General features: G+C 31.1%; 1 protein-coding gene across 2 annotated transcripts in view; it reads left to right on the top strand.

The window, feature by feature from the left end:
- LOC148271326 (luciferin 4-monooxygenase-like) overlaps positions 1-21796 on the top strand; it is a 42835-nt gene that overhangs the window by 4726 nt on the left and 16313 nt on the right. The window contains exons 3-7 of one of the 2 annotated variants that reach the window (XR_015825122.1): positions 11394-11601; positions 14132-14327; positions 16460-16579; positions 20813-20990; positions 21583-21638. Coding sequence is in view for 1 of the 2 variants with exons in the window: in XM_088241525.1 (XP_088097651.1) it covers positions 11394-11601; positions 14132-14327; positions 16460-16579; positions 20813-20990 (702 nt within the window). In the remaining variant the exon portion in view is untranslated. The remainder of the gene's footprint in view (positions 1-11393; positions 11602-14131; positions 14328-16459; positions 16580-20812; positions 20991-21582; positions 21639-21796) is intronic. The other variant, XM_088241525.1, reaches the window with a different exon arrangement.

The following is a 21796-nucleotide window of genomic DNA, read 5'->3' as shown; positions in this document are numbered from 1 at the left end:
GTTAAAATATGTGCAGTTATTTTTATTTTAAAATTTGTTTTACATTTTGAGTCTTTTATATTTGGCAATAAATCATTAATTATTTTTGGAGCAATTACATTGTATTTGCTCCAATGTAATCGCTCCAACGTACATTATTCCGTCCATTCGCTCTACATAACCAAACTATCTCAGTGACCCTTTCTTAATCTTATCAACTAAACCTATCCCAGATTCGCACTCTCGCCTGATTTCATCATTCGTAACCCTATCATACACATTGTTCTCTTACAAATTAACTCTTATCTTTGTTATTAGTGTTACACGTTAATAACAAAGTATTTATTTAATAATTCATCATGATAAAAAAGTTACGAAGTGAATACCGATTCAATAAATATTCAATGCTATTCCTTTTCATTCATCTACAAAAAAATTTAATGTATTATTGCCAGAAACCTCTATAGAACAAAAAATAATATTACTCAAATAACAAATAAAACATTAACAACCTTAACGGCAATGATGTTTCGTAACTTTTGTTTTTTTATAACTATAAATCTAACCAGATACGCGGTTATAAATATTCAATTAATTTTAAGACACATTCGTGCGGCTTATAATAGGAAATATATTACAGTGGTGGGCGAACGTGAGGTTAATGTAATTTTGGATTCTCTTCTGTATAAGGAGCCACATCATTGTCACATTATTAAATATTAAAATATACACAAATTATAATTTATCTACAAATCATAATTGTTATATAAGGTATAAAAACACACTTATAATAAAATCTACAAATGAGAAAGAAAACTGAAAATATTGGTTAGGAATTTATTAAAAAAAAAAAACAAAACAATATTTTTCACTTTTAGCTAAATCATCTGCGCATATAAAGGCCTGAGAATACGGGAGTTTTCCGCCGGTAGATTCCTCTGAGTGATTACATAAACGTTACCGAAAAGTGCCCATATAAAAAAAGCAAACGGGGTACATTGTACTTAATTTTTTTTTTGCAAATACAAACATAATGGGATCTGAAAATATAAAGTATAATTTTATCAAGAAATGCGGGGAGCCGCACTTCATATATTATATAGATAGTTGGATAATTTATATATTACAAGGGAGCCGTACAATAAATAAATATCCCAACACGTTTTGCAGCTACATAGCGCATGGACGGTAAGAAATCTAGTTCCCATTTATACATTTTTTAAATTGACAGTAAAGTTTAGAGTATTATTGAAATTTTAAAAAAATATATCAAAATAATAATAATAAAAGGAGTATGATTACAACACGTCTTGCAGCTACTAGCGCATAGACGGTTGAAATTCTAGACCCCATTTACAAATTTTAGGTATTTAATTGATGATAATATTTACATATGGAAGCTAGATTACCAACAGTCGTGCAGCCACAAAGCACATAAACGAGTCGAATAATTCGTAACTAATAATTAAAAAATGTACAAAAATAAATGTACAAAAAATAATCGTGAACATAGAGTACATTAGTAAATTTGTCAAGTGTTCATGCCAAGAAGTGAGCAATATAAAACTAAATAAATAAAGTACTGTCTTCGCACTAAGGTTGGCAAAGTAAAGATATATGTCCGAAGGCTCGCATGCGGCTCCCGGTGAAGCGTTTTCCCACGTCTGTCATGTTATATGAAACACTCATACCTGTACTGTTGCTACAAAGCCAATATTTTTTGCCAAAGATCGTATTATTTTACGTATTGATATAAAAAACGCACAATCGAGTGTTTTTTTTTATTCGTTTGACTTTTAACCCAAATTATATTTTCACATTAGTGGGCTAAATTCTATCAACCAAGCAGTAAAATAAAACGTATTATTTATTTTTAGTTTTAATATATAACTTTGTGAGAAAAAAACAAACCAAATAGACACTAAAACAGAACTTACCAATATGTGTGCATGGTTTGAGGAAGAGATAGGAAACGTCTTTTCAGACGTAATTTTTACAAAATTGTTGCAGGGTCAGCCAGATACAATAACTAGGCGATTATATTAAATGTACTACCTACATTTGCTATTCTTTATTTAACGGTCATCGCTTTTGTTAAACATATTTTTATTTTTTTAAATGAACGCAAATATTTACTTTAGTGGCCATTTTTAACAAGTTGTAAATAACTCATTATTAGACAATGATAATAAAGTTGGGGTAGAGTGGGATTCGAATCACGGACCTTTGAGCCGTGAGTCCGAGACACTAGCCACGGGACCACAACCCGATTCGACAAAACAAATTGTAAACCATAATTTTATGGTGAGCTCTATTTTTTTTTTGTTGTTTACTTTTTGTGCCGTTGTATCATATTCACACTTGCCAAACTTACTTCTTACTGCTCGATGTATTTTATTTTTTGTAAACTTTATAAAATAATTTTTATGTTGCTAGACCATAATGCCACCGTCCATGCACTTTGTACCTGCATGATGTTTGATTATATTAGCTTTCATATTATGTTAATTAAATTTACTATAAAACTGTTTCTAACTTAATCTTCAACTGTAAATAGGGTCTAGATTTCTAACTGTAAATGGGGGCTAGATTGTAACCATCTCTGTAGCATATAGCTGCAAGCTGCAAGACATGTTTTTATTTAGCTCCTATGTATTATTCAAATTTAAAAAAATCTATTAGAAATGGGGAACTAAAATCCCATCCGCCTATGCGATCTGTAGCTGCAGGGCGAGTTGGGATGTTTATTGAACTGCGCCCTTGGGGCGATTTCCCACAAAAATGGCGCTATAAAAATTATCCGAAATAAAAAAAAAAAAAACATCTACAGACGGGAGAAGATTCAACAATCACATTACATGGTTTTTCTACCGCCTTAAACTTATTACCAACGACAACAAATCGCAACTTAAGAACAAAAACTACTTAACTTAAAAATTCTTTTGGGAAATTGCAAAAGAAGAATGTAAATTGTGACACTGTCGTATTCTTTCGTCGATTGTTTCGCATTTTTAAAGTAAGCACCAAGCTTGGAACTAAAAATTAGAAAGAAAGCATTTAGTTATGAATTTATAAAAAAAAATCACAGTAAAAATAAAGTATTATAAGAATAAACAAAATATTTCGTTAATGAGTCATTATTTGACTGAAAAAATTTGACCGTTTAGTAAATATGTATTTTTTTGACCGATAAAAATAACCGAATTCGACCGTTTAAGATCGATTCGATGTTTTTTTAATAATATTTATTAGCTGTAATTTTTTGACATTTTCGTAATTGAGTCTCTGTTTTCCTTTAAAAAAATCTTAAATTTATAGTACCTTAGTGAAAAATGGGTCATATAAACAAAGTGAAAACAACGTAGTTTTTAGAAAATATGTGTATTCATGACAATGTTTTCAAAATAGGAATACTTATAAAGAACATTTTAGGTATATTACTGTCCTCATGATTAAATTAAATCTTAAGATACTGAATATTCACAACAAAAAAATAAAATAAATTTATATTAAACCGAGATCTTTGGAACGTACTCATTAGGAACGGTTCTTAGGATAACAGCTTTTTTTATTCGTGAAGATATTCTAATAGAGGTTCAAAACTATAAGAAAAAAAAATATTAAAATTAAACCTAAATATTTTTTTTCCTTTTTTTTGGATAAGTTATCCTTACAAAACAATTAAATAAAATATTTAAAATTAGCAACAATAAATCGTTTATTACAACAGGGATGGAGAACATTTTAGAGAATATGGAAGTCACGGCTTATGACCTGTCATTGGCTGGTTTAAAGGGCCACATTACTTTGTTAATCTTAATGACTTTCTAAGGGGTGAAATCCAGTATTTTGTCTGCAAACATTTGGACAAACTCAATATATTGTAATAAATCAACACTTTTAATTGAACCGAGATCTTTGTTCATTCGGAACATTTCTTATGATTACAGATTTTTTATATCCGTAAACATATTCTAAAAGAGATTCAAATCTATAAGGATCTTCAAAATTCCACATTCCTAAGGTTACAATCTGATATAAAAATCTAAGTACTTTGGACTTCATCTATTTGATCAGTGCATTTTAATCGATAAGACGTGCATTTCATACTGCGAGCGGGAACATCTTTTTTTGATTTTGACAAAGACTTGTAAGCTTTTCCAGTGTTTTTTAATGTTCTTATATTACTTTGCTTCCACATTGCTGGATTTCTTTGCCATTTCCTAGGTTTTCTACGAACTGTGTTTAATTCAAAGGCCATATTTTTCTCTCGTTGTGATATCTCAGATAGGAGGATTGTAGCTCCACTGCTTCCAGAAGAGGAACTTCTAGAATGAGTCGAAATTTCTTACGGACTTTGGAATGTGAGATCCTCGTCACTTAAGTCAGGGTGGTCACTTTGGAAGCATAAACATAAGCATATTTTTACGTGATTTACCAGCTGTTCAAAAAAGTGCATTTTATTAACATCTAGTGACTTTTATTAGTACTTTTTCGCTGCTGGTAAACTACGTGAAAACACGGTGCCGAGACACAACGCGTGGTTATTATAATCACGTGTTTACATGGCTCCGGGATACAAAGAACAAAAAAAGTAGTGAGACGCTGTAGGTAAATGTGCGAACATTGCAATGTGGCTTTCCATAAAGGCCAATGTTGGTAAAACTATCATGCAAAAATCACTTATTAAATTGTTTCAAATAAATATGAGAAGTTAGAATTGATTAAACCTAGAATTTTTATAATTATGACACGTTTAAGAAACCCTTCACAAAGCATGAAATTTCACAAAAATGGGCCGGGCACAGGGTAAATTCTATGTGTATTCGGCCAGTGCTCAAAGTGTTAACATATACAATAATTAGACTGCACGCTTATATTACTTCTGCCTCTTCTTTTACCTGGTTGGCGGGTACTAGCACCATCCTCATTGGCCTGAGTAACATTAGATTTCCTAGATTCTATGATAGTATAACTCAAAGTTGATAAACTTGAAGTTGAGCTTATGGAGCTAGAACTAGAACTTGAACGAGATAAAGTTGAACTACTGCCAGATCAAGAAGATACTTTCTTTCCATGACTCGGTTTTCTGGCGACTGTGTGTTAGGTTATCATCTACACGCAGAGATTCAATCCCGTCATTTTCTGAAGTATTATGTGTTGTTTGTAGTAGGTACCTTTGATACATTTCTCAATGATTAAAAATATTGCTGATATAAGTTGCTTTCATTGATAAATTTTCAGAGACTCATAAATTTCAAGTTTTCTTTCATTTTTCTGGTCGGCCATTCCTAGCGAAACAAGCGAAACAAGCGTTCATTTAGGGTGTAAATCTATAGTTGATACTCATATACATATAACATAACACATATACATATAATATAACACATATACATATAATATAACACGTAATAACATTTTTTTTATCAAAAATAAATTCATTACCTACGTTTAGGTTTGTTCACTTTCTTTTAAGCGTTAGCCATTATTTTAGCCATTATTTATATTTCTTCTCCTTTTCATTTCTATAATCTAAGGGTGACCTTTTCTTCAATAATGTTGGTAGTCAAGTAATAATTAAATCACCGATAAACCAATGTACATTTTTTTTTACTTTTTAACAAATAAAAGACCAGTCAATAATTAATGAGACACAAACAAAAGCCCTTTGATAAATAAAATAATAACATATTTTTTATTTATTAATGAAATGACATAAACCAATAATTTAAATGATGTAAACTTAAATAAGTCACTAAGATTATCGGTAAGTTGGAACGAAACAATTGCAAAGCTAAATTGGTCGTTTTTGAAAAAAAAAAAATTAACTAACCATTTATGACGGAATAAAAAATACTAAATAGGCATTCGGTTACTATGTGTTTGTCTGCGTTACGTCCTCCACACAGCAATGTTAACACAACATTAATAGCGTCGTTTCCGCACTGACACGGAATCAAAATTTTCTGAGTAAAAAAGAGACCGATGTAACAGTTTTATCCTATCCTTACCCAATGTGGGATTTTTTTAATGCAGAATGATGGATAGTGTTCTTTGCAGTGGTTTTATGATCTTATCTCATTTTTAGTTTTTTTTAGATGAGTCGTTTTCGTCCTAAAGGTGCGAAATAACACATCTAATTCGGGTATTTTAATAGAATAGTTATAAAACAGATATGATAATAAATAGCTCACCAAGAGGATAAAGAAGGGGAAAAAAAGAAGGGATCATAAAAAAGTACAATAAGAAAAATAAGAAAGAGGATTTTTTAAAATTAAAATAAATTTATTTTAAATTCAGCAGATATCATTCCATTGAAAAAAGACACGTTTTTTCGAGAATATTTTACGTCAATTAATGACGTCAATCTTTAATAAATTCAAATATCATATTCATGCCAACAGTACATGCGCAAGTGAATGGCAATTGTCCCATACGTACCTATTTATGTACATCTCAGCTCGTAATAAACAATCAGTATTATGTAAACTTTTCTCACAAATTATTCATCATCATCATCATCACACAGCCATTCTTGTCCACTGCTGAACATAAGCCTCCCCCATACTCCTCCGCATTGGTCTCTTCTCAACTATTTATTTATTTAACTTTTTGTACATAATGTTATTTGTACATTGGCAAGCTTATTACCAAATGGTTATTTCTTCCAACCAACCAATAAAATAAAAGTCTAAAATAAGTTTTAAGTTACAGACCATATTCAATAGAAAATAAAGATAAAAAAGCTAAAGATATATAAAAAACGAAATAAACGTGTTTATAAATTACCTTAAATAAAAACTATTACTCAAAAGGAAAAAAGAATAGGGAAGAGATTAAGTAAGAGAAAGGAGAAGTTTCTTCAGACGTGATTTAAACAGAAATAATGTAGTAACATCTTTGATGGTGGATGGGAGATGATTCCACAGTCGAGCGGCATAGACACTATTTGAGGTAGAGAAAAAAGAGGAATTGTGGATATGTATGTTTCAGACTTTAGGGAATGTTGATGTCGAAGAATTTCTTCAGATTGCCATATGCTGCCCACAAATTATTATCATAAAAAAAAAATGTTTTGAATATTTTTTTATATTTATTTTATTCAGTTCTATGATGAACATTGTCTAATATATATTTACAACACATTATTTACATCTTTACTTATTTTAACATTATTTATTACTATTGTACACTTGCTATCCTAATTTATAATATTCGAACTGTTCTTTTTTATGTTTTTTTTTTAAATTTAAAGGAAATATTTGCGTTCTTATTATTTACCTTAATATTTTGGGGCCATTTTTAACGAGTTGTAAATAACTCACTATTAGAAAATGGAAATCAAGTTGGGGTAAGGTGGGGTTCGAACCTCGGACCTCTGATCTGTGAGTCCGCAACACTAGCCATGGGACCACAACCCGATTCAAATTGTTCACGTATATTAACTATTAACACACGTATATTTACTATTTATAATATATATAACCTAATATTTGTACAAATAATGTACTCTTAACATTTAATTTTATATATATTTACACTTTTCTCATTTTTTATGTTTTTTTTTTAAATTTAAAGGAAATATTTGCGTTCTTATTATTTACCTTAATATTTTGGGTCCATTTTTAACGAGTTGTAAATAACTCACTATTAGAAAATGGAAATCAAGTTGGGGTAAGGTGGGGTTCGAACCTCGGACCTCTGATCTGTGAGTCCGCAACACTAGCCATGGGACCACAACCCGATTCAAATTGTTCACGTATATTAACTATTAACACACGTATATTTACTATTTATAATATATATAACCTAATATTTGTACAAATAATGTACTCTTAACATTTAATTTTATATATATTTACACTTTTCTCATTTTTTATGTTTTTTTTTTTTTTTTTTTTTTTTTTTTTATTTATTAATAAAACATATAAGACATGAATATCATGATATTATATTCCCAGGAGTTGTACGAGAAAACTCATTTGGGACGGTACATAAAAAAAATAGTACATTTCTTGTAACAATACATAGTATACATTTAAACAATAAAAAATTTAACAAATTTTAACAATCTATGAACTTAATATTAAAAAGGGAAAGAAAACATTTAAACAATCTGTGAACTTAATATTAAAGAAGAAAATAAAAACATTCAAACAATCTGTGAACTTAATATTAAAAAAGAAAAGAAAAACATTTAAACATTCTGTGAAATTAATATTAAAAAAGAAAATAAAAACATTTAAACATTCTGTGAACTTAATATTAAAAAAAGAAAAGAAAAACATTTAAACCTAAAACACAATTTTCTGGCATTTCCTCAAATACCTTTATTCCCTTGTACATAAAGCAGTTCTGGGACATTGCTTTTGATTTCTTTTCTAGTCTTATATTTTTAGATCCTCTTGTTGCATAGTTATGAAAGAACTCGTTATTTTTTACTTTGTTTTGAAAATATCTCGGAACTATGAATTCAATAATTTTGTTGATTTCATTGACAACATTGAATTTGATTTTTTGATCATCATCTAGTAATTGAATCATTTTCTTAACTTTCGTGCGTCTACCATATCTTAATATTATTCTCATCGCTTTGATTTATATTATTTTGAGTCTTTTTAGGTCTCCCTCATTACTTACATATAAAATACTGGAGCAATAATCAATGTTAAAACTTTATAATATCAGCAGAGAGGTTTTAAGGTCTAGTCAATTCCTTATCATTCCTAAAAGGGATACCTTCTTTTCAATTTTCTTAATAGTATAGTCTGCATTTTTTGTAAAAGATAATTTAGAGTCAATTCAAACTCCTGAATATTTTATGCTCTCAACATTCTCAAGAACTTCTCCATCTAATTCAACACTGTGTTTTCTATCATAACAGCATTTCTTACCCATTATCATATATTTTGTTTTTCTTACATTTAGTTTTCGTTTATTTGCTTTAAGCCATTAAAAGACTGTTTTTAATTCTGCATTTATTTTCCTTGGCGCTGAATCACATTCGTGGTCAGCAACGTAAATTAATTTAACTTGGCAGAATTAACAAAATTTTGCTGTCAGACAATGCCATATTATTAATGTACAAAATGAATAATAGTGATCCCAGAACATATCCTTGTGGAACTCCCAAATATTTTTTTTGTTGATCCGACGTTTCAATATTTACTTTTGTCATTTGCATACGATTGCTGAGGTAATTTTCAAACCATTATAGTTCTGTGTTTTGAATACCGATATTTTTTTAAGGATTATATTTGCGTCAATGGTTTGAAACGCTCTTTAAAAATCCAAAAATACTGCATTCACATATTTATTTTTATCGATGTTCTCTTTCTAGTCATCTATAACAATTAACATATTACAACAGAGATGAAGAACATTTAAGAAAAGGTAATATAGAAGTCTAGGCATCTACAGGGCTTATGACCTGTCAATGACTGGTTTAAGTGGCCACTTTACACACTGTGTAACATTCACTATTATGCCTATATTTGAACATCTATTTTCCTTCAATTCTTTCATCTGTTGATGTTTGTGAAGTTTGTGAATCTTCGTGAATTTTGTAAAGTTTGTGAATCTTTTGATGAAAAAATAACATTTTCAGGCGTTGCCTAGTATGTAGGTGAAATAATTCAATTAGATGAATCTCACCTGCATAAATAAAGGTTTCAGCTCTTTAACTTCACAAACATCAACAGATGAAAGAATTGAAGGAATATAGATGTTCAAATATAGGCAGAATGGTGAATGTTACACAGTGTGTAAAGTGGCCACTTAAATCAGCCATTGACAGGTCATAAGCCCTGTAGATGCCTAGACTTCTATATTACCTTTTCTTAAATGTTCTTCATCTCTGTTGTAATATGTTAATATAAACAGCTCCCCAGGGAGTTGAATCCAGTCCTTGTCTACAAAAATTTGGACAAACTCAAAATATTGTTGATCTATAACAATATTTAGGGCCATTTCATGCAAATTTTCACATCTAAATCCCGATTGTTGATCACATAGTATATTATTTACATCTAAAAATTTAATTACTTAATCTTTATTGTGAAATATTTATTTAAAAGTTTGCTCTGACACTAGAATATTTCATAGTCCCTGGACTAGTGCCTAAAGCGTGAGACTGATCATCTTACCTTCATGTAACAAAAATGATTAAGATACGCTGCGATTGGTGAACCAATGCAATCTTTTATGCACTATTAGGTGTGGAAAAAGAGTTTTGCTGTAATAGTAAGAGAGTGAGCAAATAGTAAGTAAAAATATTAAAACCATCTCGAAAATAAAATCTCCAAACATCAAGATAACGCTGGTATTACGTGATTAAATTAAGTTTTGAGGTTGGAAGATGTAAAGAGGCGTTATCTTTAGTAAAAATGTAAGGTGGTTGGTGTTTGGTTTAGTGATTGTATTGTAGGTAATTTTACATGAACCTATATCAACAAATTTTCTAGTTGTTCCCAAAATTGAAATTGAAAATGTTTTGTTCTCTGCAATCTTTTTCGTAATAACTTTCAAGTGTACATATATAGTTAAGAAATGTTAATGATGGGTTTATACATTATTATATACTAATTATTAATATTATATTATTATACGAGTAGTATAAAATAAACGATTAAAACATACAAGAAAAATACGTTAAATTCCCTCAATAATATTAGCTCAATCACAAATAACTATCGACGTGCTAATAAGCGACGTGATAACAATTTCTCACCGTAGTTTTTTATCATATTCGCAATCACAATAGAACATTCGTGAACACCTAATATTATATGTCAAAATATTTTCGTTTCGCGACGTATAATCCTGCTGCGCAATCACATATTTGAATTTCACCGGCGTAAGTATGGAAAATATTCCAAAATTATTTTTATTTATTGTTTATCATGCTATTTAATCCATTTAGCCGGCGATTGGCAAGCCAAATGTCAAGAAAAGCAGTCGCCATAGTAATTGTAATTTATTTTTCACTTTTTTGTATTGGATACTCCTTACTGTTTTGCAAATGTAGTATATTGTATTATTTTTTATAGTAAACGCCGATTTTTTGCCAGTGAACTGTGTTTATTTACGAGGAAAACAAAAAACAAACCAACACGAGCGTTGAGTTATATATTACACACGCGTCGACTTAGAGATTACACACGCATTGACTAATGACTGCGATAACTTAAGCATGTTTATTATTGTTCATTGTGATCACTCAAATGCTTTTAAACACGTCCATAGTTATTTATGATTGAGCTACCGGGGTGGTAAAACGCTCTCGCGGCCGTAGAAAAACCTTATATCTCGTGTATTATGTATGTAAACACGCGAGATAAAAGCTTTTTCTACGGCCGCGAAGGCGTTTGGAAGAGCAGCCTAGAAAATTAAAAAGTTTCAAATGTTTTTTTCAGATCAATATAACAGACAACATATCTGAGACACATGGATCTGTGCTGACCAGGTGTATTCGTCTCGGGCATTATTTGCAGCTGCGCGGTGTCCGTCCGGGAGATGTCATTATGTTATGTTCCTCAAATAACAACGATATATGTGTTCCTCTTATCACCGGCTTATTCCTCGGAGCCCCGACTTTAGCGATTCCTGAAAACCTCACAGAATGTAAGTGATGTTCATTTTATAAATTAACACAAATAAAGATAAGATTACGAACGTTTCCTCTCTGATCTTACATATCACAACGCTGAACCCTGATCACTAGACGATCTCGGCCAAAGTAACTCGAAGTGAACATATTGCAACAGAGATGGAGAACACTTTAGAAAAGGAAATATAGAAGTCTAGGCATCTACAAGTCTTGTGACCTGTCATTGGCTGGCCACTTTAGTATGGGGGTGAAATAATTCAATCAGATGAATCTCACCCACATCAAAAAAGGTTTCAGCTCTTTAACTTCACAAACATCAGCAGATGGAAGAATTGATGAATTAAAGATGTTCAAATATAGGCAGAATGGTAAATGTTACACAGTGCGTAAAGTGGCCATCTACAGGCCATTAGCCCTGTTGATGCCCATACTTCGACATTTCCTAGTCTAAAATGTTCTCTATCTCTGTTTTAGTATATTAATATTAACAGCTTCCTAGGGGGTTCATGTCTACAAAAATTTGTACAAGCTGATTGATAGGAAGACCCTTGTTTTTTAAAATGGTTTTGGGTGTGTGAGGAGAGTATTTTGATTGATATTTCGTGTTAACAAAATTACGAAAATTAGTTTAAAATCATTGATCAAAAATAATGTGATAATTAAAAGTATGTAAATAATAAACCTATACGAGCCGCATCATCGCACTTTGACAAGAATTCAGCGTGTATAAGAGTCAATAGGGGATTCACATCGCGGTTTGCGCTCTCAAAAGTCATGAAACGGGGATGCGTAATGTCGCCATGGTTGTTTAATCAGTACATGACAACTGCATAAAATATAAAGTATGCATGGGTGTTGGAGCCAAAATGGATAATTTTTCAGAAAGTTATTTGTTGTACGCTGATGATGCACTTCTTTTAGCAAGCAGCATGGAGGATTTGCAACAAATAGTCTCTAGAATGTAGGATGAATGCCTGGATGGAGAGCAAATTGGCGATGAACGAATGCAAGTCAAAGTGATAGTGTTTGAAAGAGGAAGTGAGGTTACTGATTGGACAACAACGAATATCTTAAACAAGTAGACGAATTCATGTATATGGGAAGCATGTTTTCAAGATATGGAAAAGTAGAAAAAGACGTTAAAGGAGAGTGAATTCGGGCAACAAAATGAACGGCGCGGCGCTTTAATTACCGTAATTGTTAATAAAAATACATAAATCAATCGAAGCTAAACTGACAGTCCACAACTGAGTTTTAGTCATAATACTTATGTATCATAGTGAAATATGTAACTGGCAGAGAAAGGATGAAAGCAGAGTGAACGTGGTCAAAATGCGATCTCTTACATGAATGTGTGGGAAATCAATGTACAACAGGGTTACTAATGATGAAATCAGGCGAGAGTCTAAATCTGAGATAGATATGGATAACGATAAACCATGTATATATGGCAAGAATGAATGTTAACGATCAGATAAACAAAAATCTTCAGTCTAGTCATGTCAAAAGCTGACAGAACCAAAGGGCATGTGTCTCAAGATGTATAAATGTGGAAGAAGCTAGTCATTCCTCTCTGCTTACAACTACGGAAAAATTGCGTGATGGTAGTAGTAATGATTATAAATAATGTTTCCAAATAAATAATCAATACATAACTTTTCCGTAACACGACAATGATAATCTCAAACAAAATGATAAAAACTTCAGAAAATATATGACACATTCATTTTATTAATCAAAATAAATAAAATAATAAATAAAACACTTGTTTTTTGGATTTTTATCAATCGATTTCTCGAATTATGCATTGTTTAAAATCACAATTTAACGAGATGTAATTACGAATAAATCTTATTGGTTTTTAACAAAGTCGATGTGTAATGTCAATCGTTCAAAATAAATACAAATGTAAATTATTGTTTAATATAAACATTCTTTAACGTAATATTTCAATACGAAGTAAAAAATTGAAGACTTCTGAATAATTTGTGTAAGCCGTTTCAGTTGAAAGAGGGAAAGCCTTTCTCTCCCTTCTCTTCCTTAATCTCTCCTCCTTTCCTTTTTCCTCTTTCCGCTTTTTCCTTTTTCCCATTGAGTGATAGTTTTGATTTAAGGTAATTTATAAACAAATACATTTATTTCTATTTTTGTATATTTTTAACTTTTTAATCTTTTTTTTTTCTATTGAATATGTTCTGTAACTTGAATTATAAAAATAAAACTTTTATTTTATTGGTTGGTTGGAAGAAATTGCCATTTGGCAATAAGCCCGCCAATGTACAAATAACATTATGTACAAAAAGTTAAATAAATAAAAAAATAAATAAAAAAGCTGTGTACACACTTATGAGTTATGAATACCGGTAAATTAAAGATCAAAGGTTCTGATTATATTTTCATCTGTTTGGTTGCATCGCACACTTTGGAAATAACAAATAAAATGAAATCCGGCAATCTCAGCAAGCACGGGATGTCTCTAATTGAATTTTTTAGGCAAATTGTATCCATTTTTGATGATACTTTTTTTTCCTATCCTAAATTTAGTCGAACTACGATACTTCATGCAGTTAGCGTTACCCTATATGACGTTTTGCAACTACGATCAGGCCGATAGGATATACGCCATTGGAGAAGATCTCCACCTGGAGATGGAAATAGTCGTAATCGGAGGACCAGAAGATACAATTTACACCCGATTCTCAGATCTGCAAAAACCGACGGGAATAGAAGAACATTTTAGGTCAGTATCAATATACTTCAAATACATTTTTTTATAAATTAATTAATTGCAGCCAACTTATAGGGGAGACCTGAGCTAGTGGACCCACTTTTAACTTAGTGATTTAAAAAAAGAGGGGGAAAGCCTCCAATGGAATATTAATCTAATATTGTAATAAATACATTTTATTATGTGATCATACATTGAAAACTTAAAATATCTGCCTATAAGGAAGCAACTATGTTTTCAGAATATCCCGCCCGGTGGGTCGACCAACCCTGGGTGTTGGGCTATTAGACTCATAGTATTAGGTTAGTTGACTCATTCCAAAATAAAAGGATGATGTTAGATAAATCAAGTAAAAAATGGATTTCGATTATTTATTCAATAACTATGATATACTTACAGAGTGATAGTTTAATAAAACAAAACAACAATTATCAACGTAAATAATTGATAAAAAAAAATCACTTTTGGATTGGTAGAACATGACAAAAGTTAAAATTTTATGTTAAAAAAAAAAGAGTAAACATCAGATACAGGTTGGTAAAGGATATAACAATTAGTAGTTATTGTGATTATGCATTGGTTGTAAAAAGCGTTCTCAAATTAGGTGAGTCGAGTAACCCCAATGCCACTGAGTCGACTAGCCACAAGTCAGTTGTCGGTCAGTTTTTATTTGAAAGCATTATTTCCAGTAAACGACTGGTCCGACAAGAAAAACAACTACCGCTATTCTCTCACGAAAGATTACCAAAATTAGCATTCGCCATACGTATTTATATATTTTTTTTTTACTTAAGGAATAATAAAAACCAATGATTTTTTGTTCAGTGGTGGATCTCATTACCACACCCCAGGGCTCTTATTACCCGGACCTTGGGCAATGGGAGCCAAAGTGACTTTTATTAAAATGAGAAAAATACAAATTTCGGGTGTGGTTTTTTATTTTTTATTATTTTATCTTAAGGTACATTACTGACTTTGAATCTTATATTAACACTTTGAGCACCAGCCGAATACACATAGAATTTACCCTGTGCCCGGCCCATTTTTGTGAAATGTCATGCTTGTTTGCACTTATACAGTGCCTCACTTCTTTTTTGTGCTTTGTATCCCGGAGCCGTGTAAACGCGTGATTATAATAACCATGCGTTGTGTCCCGGTTCCGTGTTTTCACGTGGTTTACTGGCAGTAAAAAAGTACTGATAAAAGTCACTCTATGTCAATAAAATGCACTTTTTTAGACAGCTGGTAAACCACGTGAAAACACGGGACCTAGACACAACGCATGGTTATATAATCACGTGTTTACATGGCTCCGGGATACAAAGTGTTAAAACCTTATGTCTAAAAAAGTTATTTATTTTTTTCTTACGTGGTTATGATTTCCCCATTCTCCCCTATACCGGATCTGCTCAAAAATCAGTTTGGTGAACGCGCCTACATAATATGTTTCCAAAATATACTATAATTCAAGTTGAAATATTACGTACACTTTGAATTTGTCATTCCAAATGTATGTTTGTCTGTGTCTTTCAATTTGTGGCGCTAGTGTATTATGTCTGGAGAATCGGCCAACGTACAAACAGAAAATATGTTTCTTTTGCAATAGTACGTAAAAACATAAAATTGGGGTGCCTTTCTCCTCTTTTGTTACCCTTGCGTTTTAGCAAATGAAAACCGCAAAACGAAAAATGGGTAAACCACAAACACGTACACTTAACTAAGAGAAATCATTGTTGAAATACTGTTAGATACTAATTGACTTGAGCTAAAAGCTTACTTGTAAACAAATTTGACATTGGATGAATGTGCGGAAAAGGGTATGATAGTAGGAAGCATAAAATATGGAATCACCAGACTATTTACAAACCTAACAGTAATCCAAGAAACTTTGCCAATGATGTTTTTTAATCCCTTATGGCTATCACAATAGTTAATAACAGTATTCAAAATTGGGTGGTAGGTTTTGGTATCAGTTTTTCTGACTAAAACATATTGAAACAAATGATTTTACTGATTTACAAGAGATGATGACGTCATGTCAACCGCAATTTGGTGGATCACCCTTCTAACTATTTTCACGCATCTTCTTGATTAGATTTGTTGGTCTATTTTCAATGTGTTAATTTGATGTCTATACTTTCTAGAGTTACAGAATTCGACCCAAAAACAACAACGGCTTTGATACCCCTATCAAGTGGAACCATGGGAATGCCGAAGGGAGTATGCCTGACCCATGAGAACATCGCATACGTCATCGGATTACCGTGGTAGTAAATGCCCATATTTTATAACCAAACTAATAGGTCGAGTCACGGTTTTGATTCTCGAGTTCAAATATCTCTACACCGCCACCGTAGAGAAGAGACTACCCAAACTGAGTTTCTAAATTTTAAAATATTCCGTTTCAGTTTCAGTGGTGCGTTTTAGTTTATTTTGCATTATTTTAATTATATTTTACAAATTTATTTATTAACAGGCACTATAAAGTATTAAGAAAATATTTCTTCAGTTTTTTTTTTCATTTGAAAATTTTTCATGTTAATGATGGTCTGTGGGAGATCATTGAACAACCTTGGAATAACGCAAGTTGATGTTCGTTCTCCGAAGTAGTTTGTAATTCGGGGATCGATCGGGGGAGCCCTTAGTTTTTAATTTAGCGTTGTGAGTGTGGTTGTGAGTGTGAGGAAACTCTTTTTTATATTCCGGATCAAAAAAGTGATCTACAATTAATTTGTAGTCACAAAGTTGTTTTACCGGCAGGACATTACACAAATAAAAAAAAAAATAAAATAAAAATAATAATAATAAAAATAATAAATAAAGATATATATATATATAAGAAATAGGGCGATAACTTCCGTAGTCCGAATGTAATCCCCTTTTATAAATGGGTCTTACGATTGCAGTTTTAAGAGCATATGGATAGGTTCCGTTTTTAATTCACAAACTTAAAATATGACTTAGAATAGGACTGATAAGTTGAGAGATACTTTTGAGGTCTCGCGCTCTAATATCATCATACCCAGGACCTTTTGTTACTTAGAGATCTAATCATATTTTCAATGTCCCGTGGTTTACATTTATGTACATACAGTTAAACTAAAAAGGAATTTGCTGTGTTATTTTGCAGAAAGAGTGATTGGCATTCATGTCTAAGATTTTTTATTGCGTCAATAAACCTCTTACCAAACTCATTTGCAATCTTTTCATTAGATTTGTCTTTTCCAAAATATTTGTAGGGCTTTGTTGTGTTTGAAGGGCTACTTTTCCATTTACGAAATAGATTATCCCTCATTTCATTTCGTTAATTATTAAATTATTAATCCATTTATTTCGCAATAAATTCCTTCTAGAGTTAGAAGGATTATATACTACGTCTTTATTCGTGATTTAGTTGAATGATTAAGTCGTTTGCATTGTCGGAATGCGATAGCAATATACTATCCCAGTTTATTTCACGAAGTTTTGAGAGTATCTTACTGTCTTGTCGCACCCTAGAATGCATTAACTTATCGCCTCTCGCACTTCACGTAAACTCATAATAATAGAAGAATTTAACATATAAAATTTACTCCTGAAATAAAAATGATTGAGACACACTTGTTTAAGGGGTCCCGAGTAAAACCTTTAATTAAAGATTTAAGCTCATAGGGATTTACGATATTTAATAAATATGACACGTTATTTATTTGTTTATTTGTTTAGTGGATGTTTATATTTCCACATATTATAAGGTTATCATTTTTTTAAACTGAAAAGATGCACTGTTCAATATTGATAAGAAATCTACTTACTGACTGGTTTGGCGGTTGATATATTACGATTATCACAAATTTACGTGTATTCCTAGATAAATTCACTTTCACTCCCTCGAAACCATCACAGAAAAGATCCACAAATTCTCATAAAATAGAAGATTTGACAAATATTAAAATACCACCCCCTGTGTTATTTTTCCTATATAAATAATGTCTTTGGAATCCAAGTATACTTGGAACAATATTTACATTAGTTCACGGTTCAGTTATCACAATCACATTAATATAAGATAAATATAAGATTTATATATGCAATTAGCGCATCGAAGTTATTTTTTCCTCTCTGTAAATTTATGTGAAGTATCGAGAACATTGATTGTAATTTGTTATTTGATGATTGAATTCGAAATACGTTTTTTTCCTTTTTATTTTTTCTGGCGAGTATTTTACCTCCACGAACCATACAAATTTAAAGTTAGCCAGTTTATTCTTCGTTTTCAGAGTAAATACTTAAAGAATGGAGTCATATTTTCCTTTACAAAGATAGGATCTGCGTTTTTATTAAATATCTTATTTGTGGTTTTCTTCTTATTTATAAGCATATCTCGCACTTTTTTAACACTAAATTGAAATATTATAAAGTCATCTTTTTTTAATTTAGGGATATTAAAATACTACATTGTATTATAGTGAAACAAGTCGGGTTGTGATCTCGAGATTGTGTTGCGGACTTCAGATCATAGATTTAAAGTTCATTATTGGTTTACCACAACTTGATTCTAATTTTCTAGTGCGGTATTAGAAGACTAATTTACAACGACCACACAATTAAAATATTTTGGTAAATCATCAGAATTTTTTTTTATTAATTGGTATTTGGTTTAGGTCAAAAGTGCCATATTTTAATAATTTTTTAGATAAAATAGAGATGAACATTTATTTGCTTTACGCGTCTAGTTAAGCGGAATTAAAGATATTGTAGTAAAGAAACACTTCGTTTTCTTCCCGACCTTGTCAGAAATAGAACTCACCTCCTGGTTAGTATCCGTAATTTGCGTATTTAGCACCCGTGTTAGCCATCACCCAAACTACAAATCGTATAGTTAAGAGATCGCTATCACATGTGTGAAGCCATTTTTAGTTCAAAGTATGTCTGTATTTTAGGCGGGGCAAAATTTTTGTTGAAATAGTATGCGTTTTTTGTAGATCTCTTTCTATAAATAACTTTCAGATATCTCTCTAAATTACGATCTTGTTGCATTATTTATGTTTTAATAATAAAACTATGATATGATAGAGATAATATAAGTATTGCTGCCAAGTAACGATAATAGGATAATTATTGTAACAACAGCTTTTATCGTGTTATTTAGTGTACTCATTTATTTTAAGTGAGCACGAAGGTGACCCTAGAAAATTTTATTTATGCAAGAGAACATTCTTTAAATATTTTTTTTTGTTCACGTTTTTTTGTATATTTTATAATATTTGTGAAAAATGGCGATTACTGTTTTTGTTAGATATTATTACATACAAGCGGACTCGACAAACGTTGTCCTGCCCGAACGTTGGCTTACCTGCTTTTAGCTTGGAAACATACTTTTCATTGATAAGTAGGTACTTAGGTACTTGTTTATGGTTGAATTCCAAAATATAAGATAAATATTTTTCAAATATGCAAATGTCAAAATCCGTTCTACTCCCCATCAGAGGGGTGCACTTATGTAGGAATACCATTTTTTTAATGTATTGAATTTGATTGTTTTTTTAAAAAATCCAGTAAAAAGAAAAAAATGGGTAGAAATTATAAGGAATTTAGGTAAAGAATCTGATTGAGATCCACAAAAAATTAATGCTGTTTGTAAACATTAAAAAACAAACTTTTTTTATACACAAAAAACAACATTCTTTCATTTTTTTGTAAATGAATGCAACCCTGGTAGATCGATGAATAAAACATTTATGCTCCTAACTTCCTTTTTACGTATAAGATTGAAGATTTTAATATCTACGAACACGCGCAGCGCAAAGATCTACATTTCCCTGAAAACCGCACGTAAACCGTTTACGACTAGTTCAGTGACATCACACGTACAGAGGAATTATATATATAAAGATCACACATTAGCGGTAATATTGCCACATGTCCAAAATTGTCGGTTTTGAGTTAAGTGTGTTGAAATAATCCTAAATATACCAATGGTATTTTCGCATAATTAACGGTATAAATCTTAAAAATAATTTTATAGCCTTAAAAGCAAAAATGACAATTTTAAACTTTATTTTTTTCTCATATCCAAGAAATACAAGTGGCATAATAATCATTATGCCATTGTTATTTCTGAAAATGTTTGAAACTAGATGGCACAAGTGTGCCTTACAACACAACTTTAATTTATGTCTTTGTTTTTGCGAATGAATGTCAGTGTACTGATAGTGCGGGTGTGTGTCAATTGTTAATACTCTCCTTAATTATTTTTTTCTGAGTTGTGCCATTATTATTATTCCATTATTATTCCCAGGGGCATATTTGCCTAATTTGTGTGTTTAATTATGATTTTTATGATTATCACTTGTTTTTTTTGTTGTTGTTGTTTTGTTGATTGTTTTAGTAAACTTATGAATTGTTAATTCTCTATCTGCTCCATAACCAATGTAGGACTGAGTTTCACGTATTGTACCTATACCTAATAAGCGGGTACTGTTTTTGTACTAAATTTTTATTGTTTTTTTTTTTAGAGTTTATGGATTAGAGCCGGATATTGTTGCAAAAGATTCTACTTTAAATTTTGCATCGTTATCATGGATATCTGGGTCACTTTCTGTAATACTGACTTGCGTTCTTGGGCAGACGTGGTTACATACACCACTCGATTTTACTCCGGATAGACTATATAAAGCATATGAGAAATACAAGGTTGGTATTTTATCTTCAATCTGAAATATTTTACGCTTTGGTACATTCTGTTACATCTTAGTTACAAATAGAAAAAAGGACCTTGTTATTGTAACTATAAATTGTACTAAAAATTTGAGCAAAAATCAGGCTCTCATATTGCTATACATATATGCATCTAAATATATTATACACTACCATATTATTTATAGACATAAATATTACAAACGATTAATAATTTACATGCGCATACTCATAAATAGCTATTACCTCTTCATTTCTTATATTCCTTCCTGATCCAACGTTTTCCAGCAAATTTAACTTTCACATTAAAAAAGCTTTAAAAATGAATATTCCCGTAATAAATAATAAAATATTTTACAATCATGTAACGTTCAACCGCTTAGCCCCTTTCCTTCCTGTCCTCCCCTCCTACACATTCTGCAATATATCTCTAAATATTATTAACCTAATTTTAGGGCATGTTTAGACCTGGTGGTGTTTACATCCCCTTTAACTCTGCATGTAATTTATGTATTTTTTCGTCATTACTGTGTATACTACGGTGATAGTAAAGGTGGAAGTCTATCTTATTATTTGCATGTTGGTGTAGTGAGTGCCTTGACGAAGAGACGGGTACGTCACGAAACCGGTAGACATAAAAAGTTGGTAAGTGCTTAAATACCAATATTTACAATCATTAATTTAACTTTTATTATCTAGTTAGATGAATTACATTTGGGCTCCGAAATTCTTGATCTGCACATAAATACTTTCATTTCCTATCTTTGTTACTTTTATTTCTTTCTGGTCCAACATTTCCCATC

Source organism: Micrasema longulum, unplaced genomic scaffold (assembly GCF_059751315.1).
Source record: "Micrasema longulum isolate JH-2025_06_02 unplaced genomic scaffold, ASM5975131v1 h1tg002930l, whole genome shotgun sequence".
Classification (NCBI taxonomy): domain Eukaryota; kingdom Metazoa; phylum Arthropoda; class Insecta; order Trichoptera; family Brachycentridae; genus Micrasema; species Micrasema longulum.
Note: the sequence above shows the minus strand (reverse complement) of the source record. Positions and strands in the feature narration are given on the sequence as shown.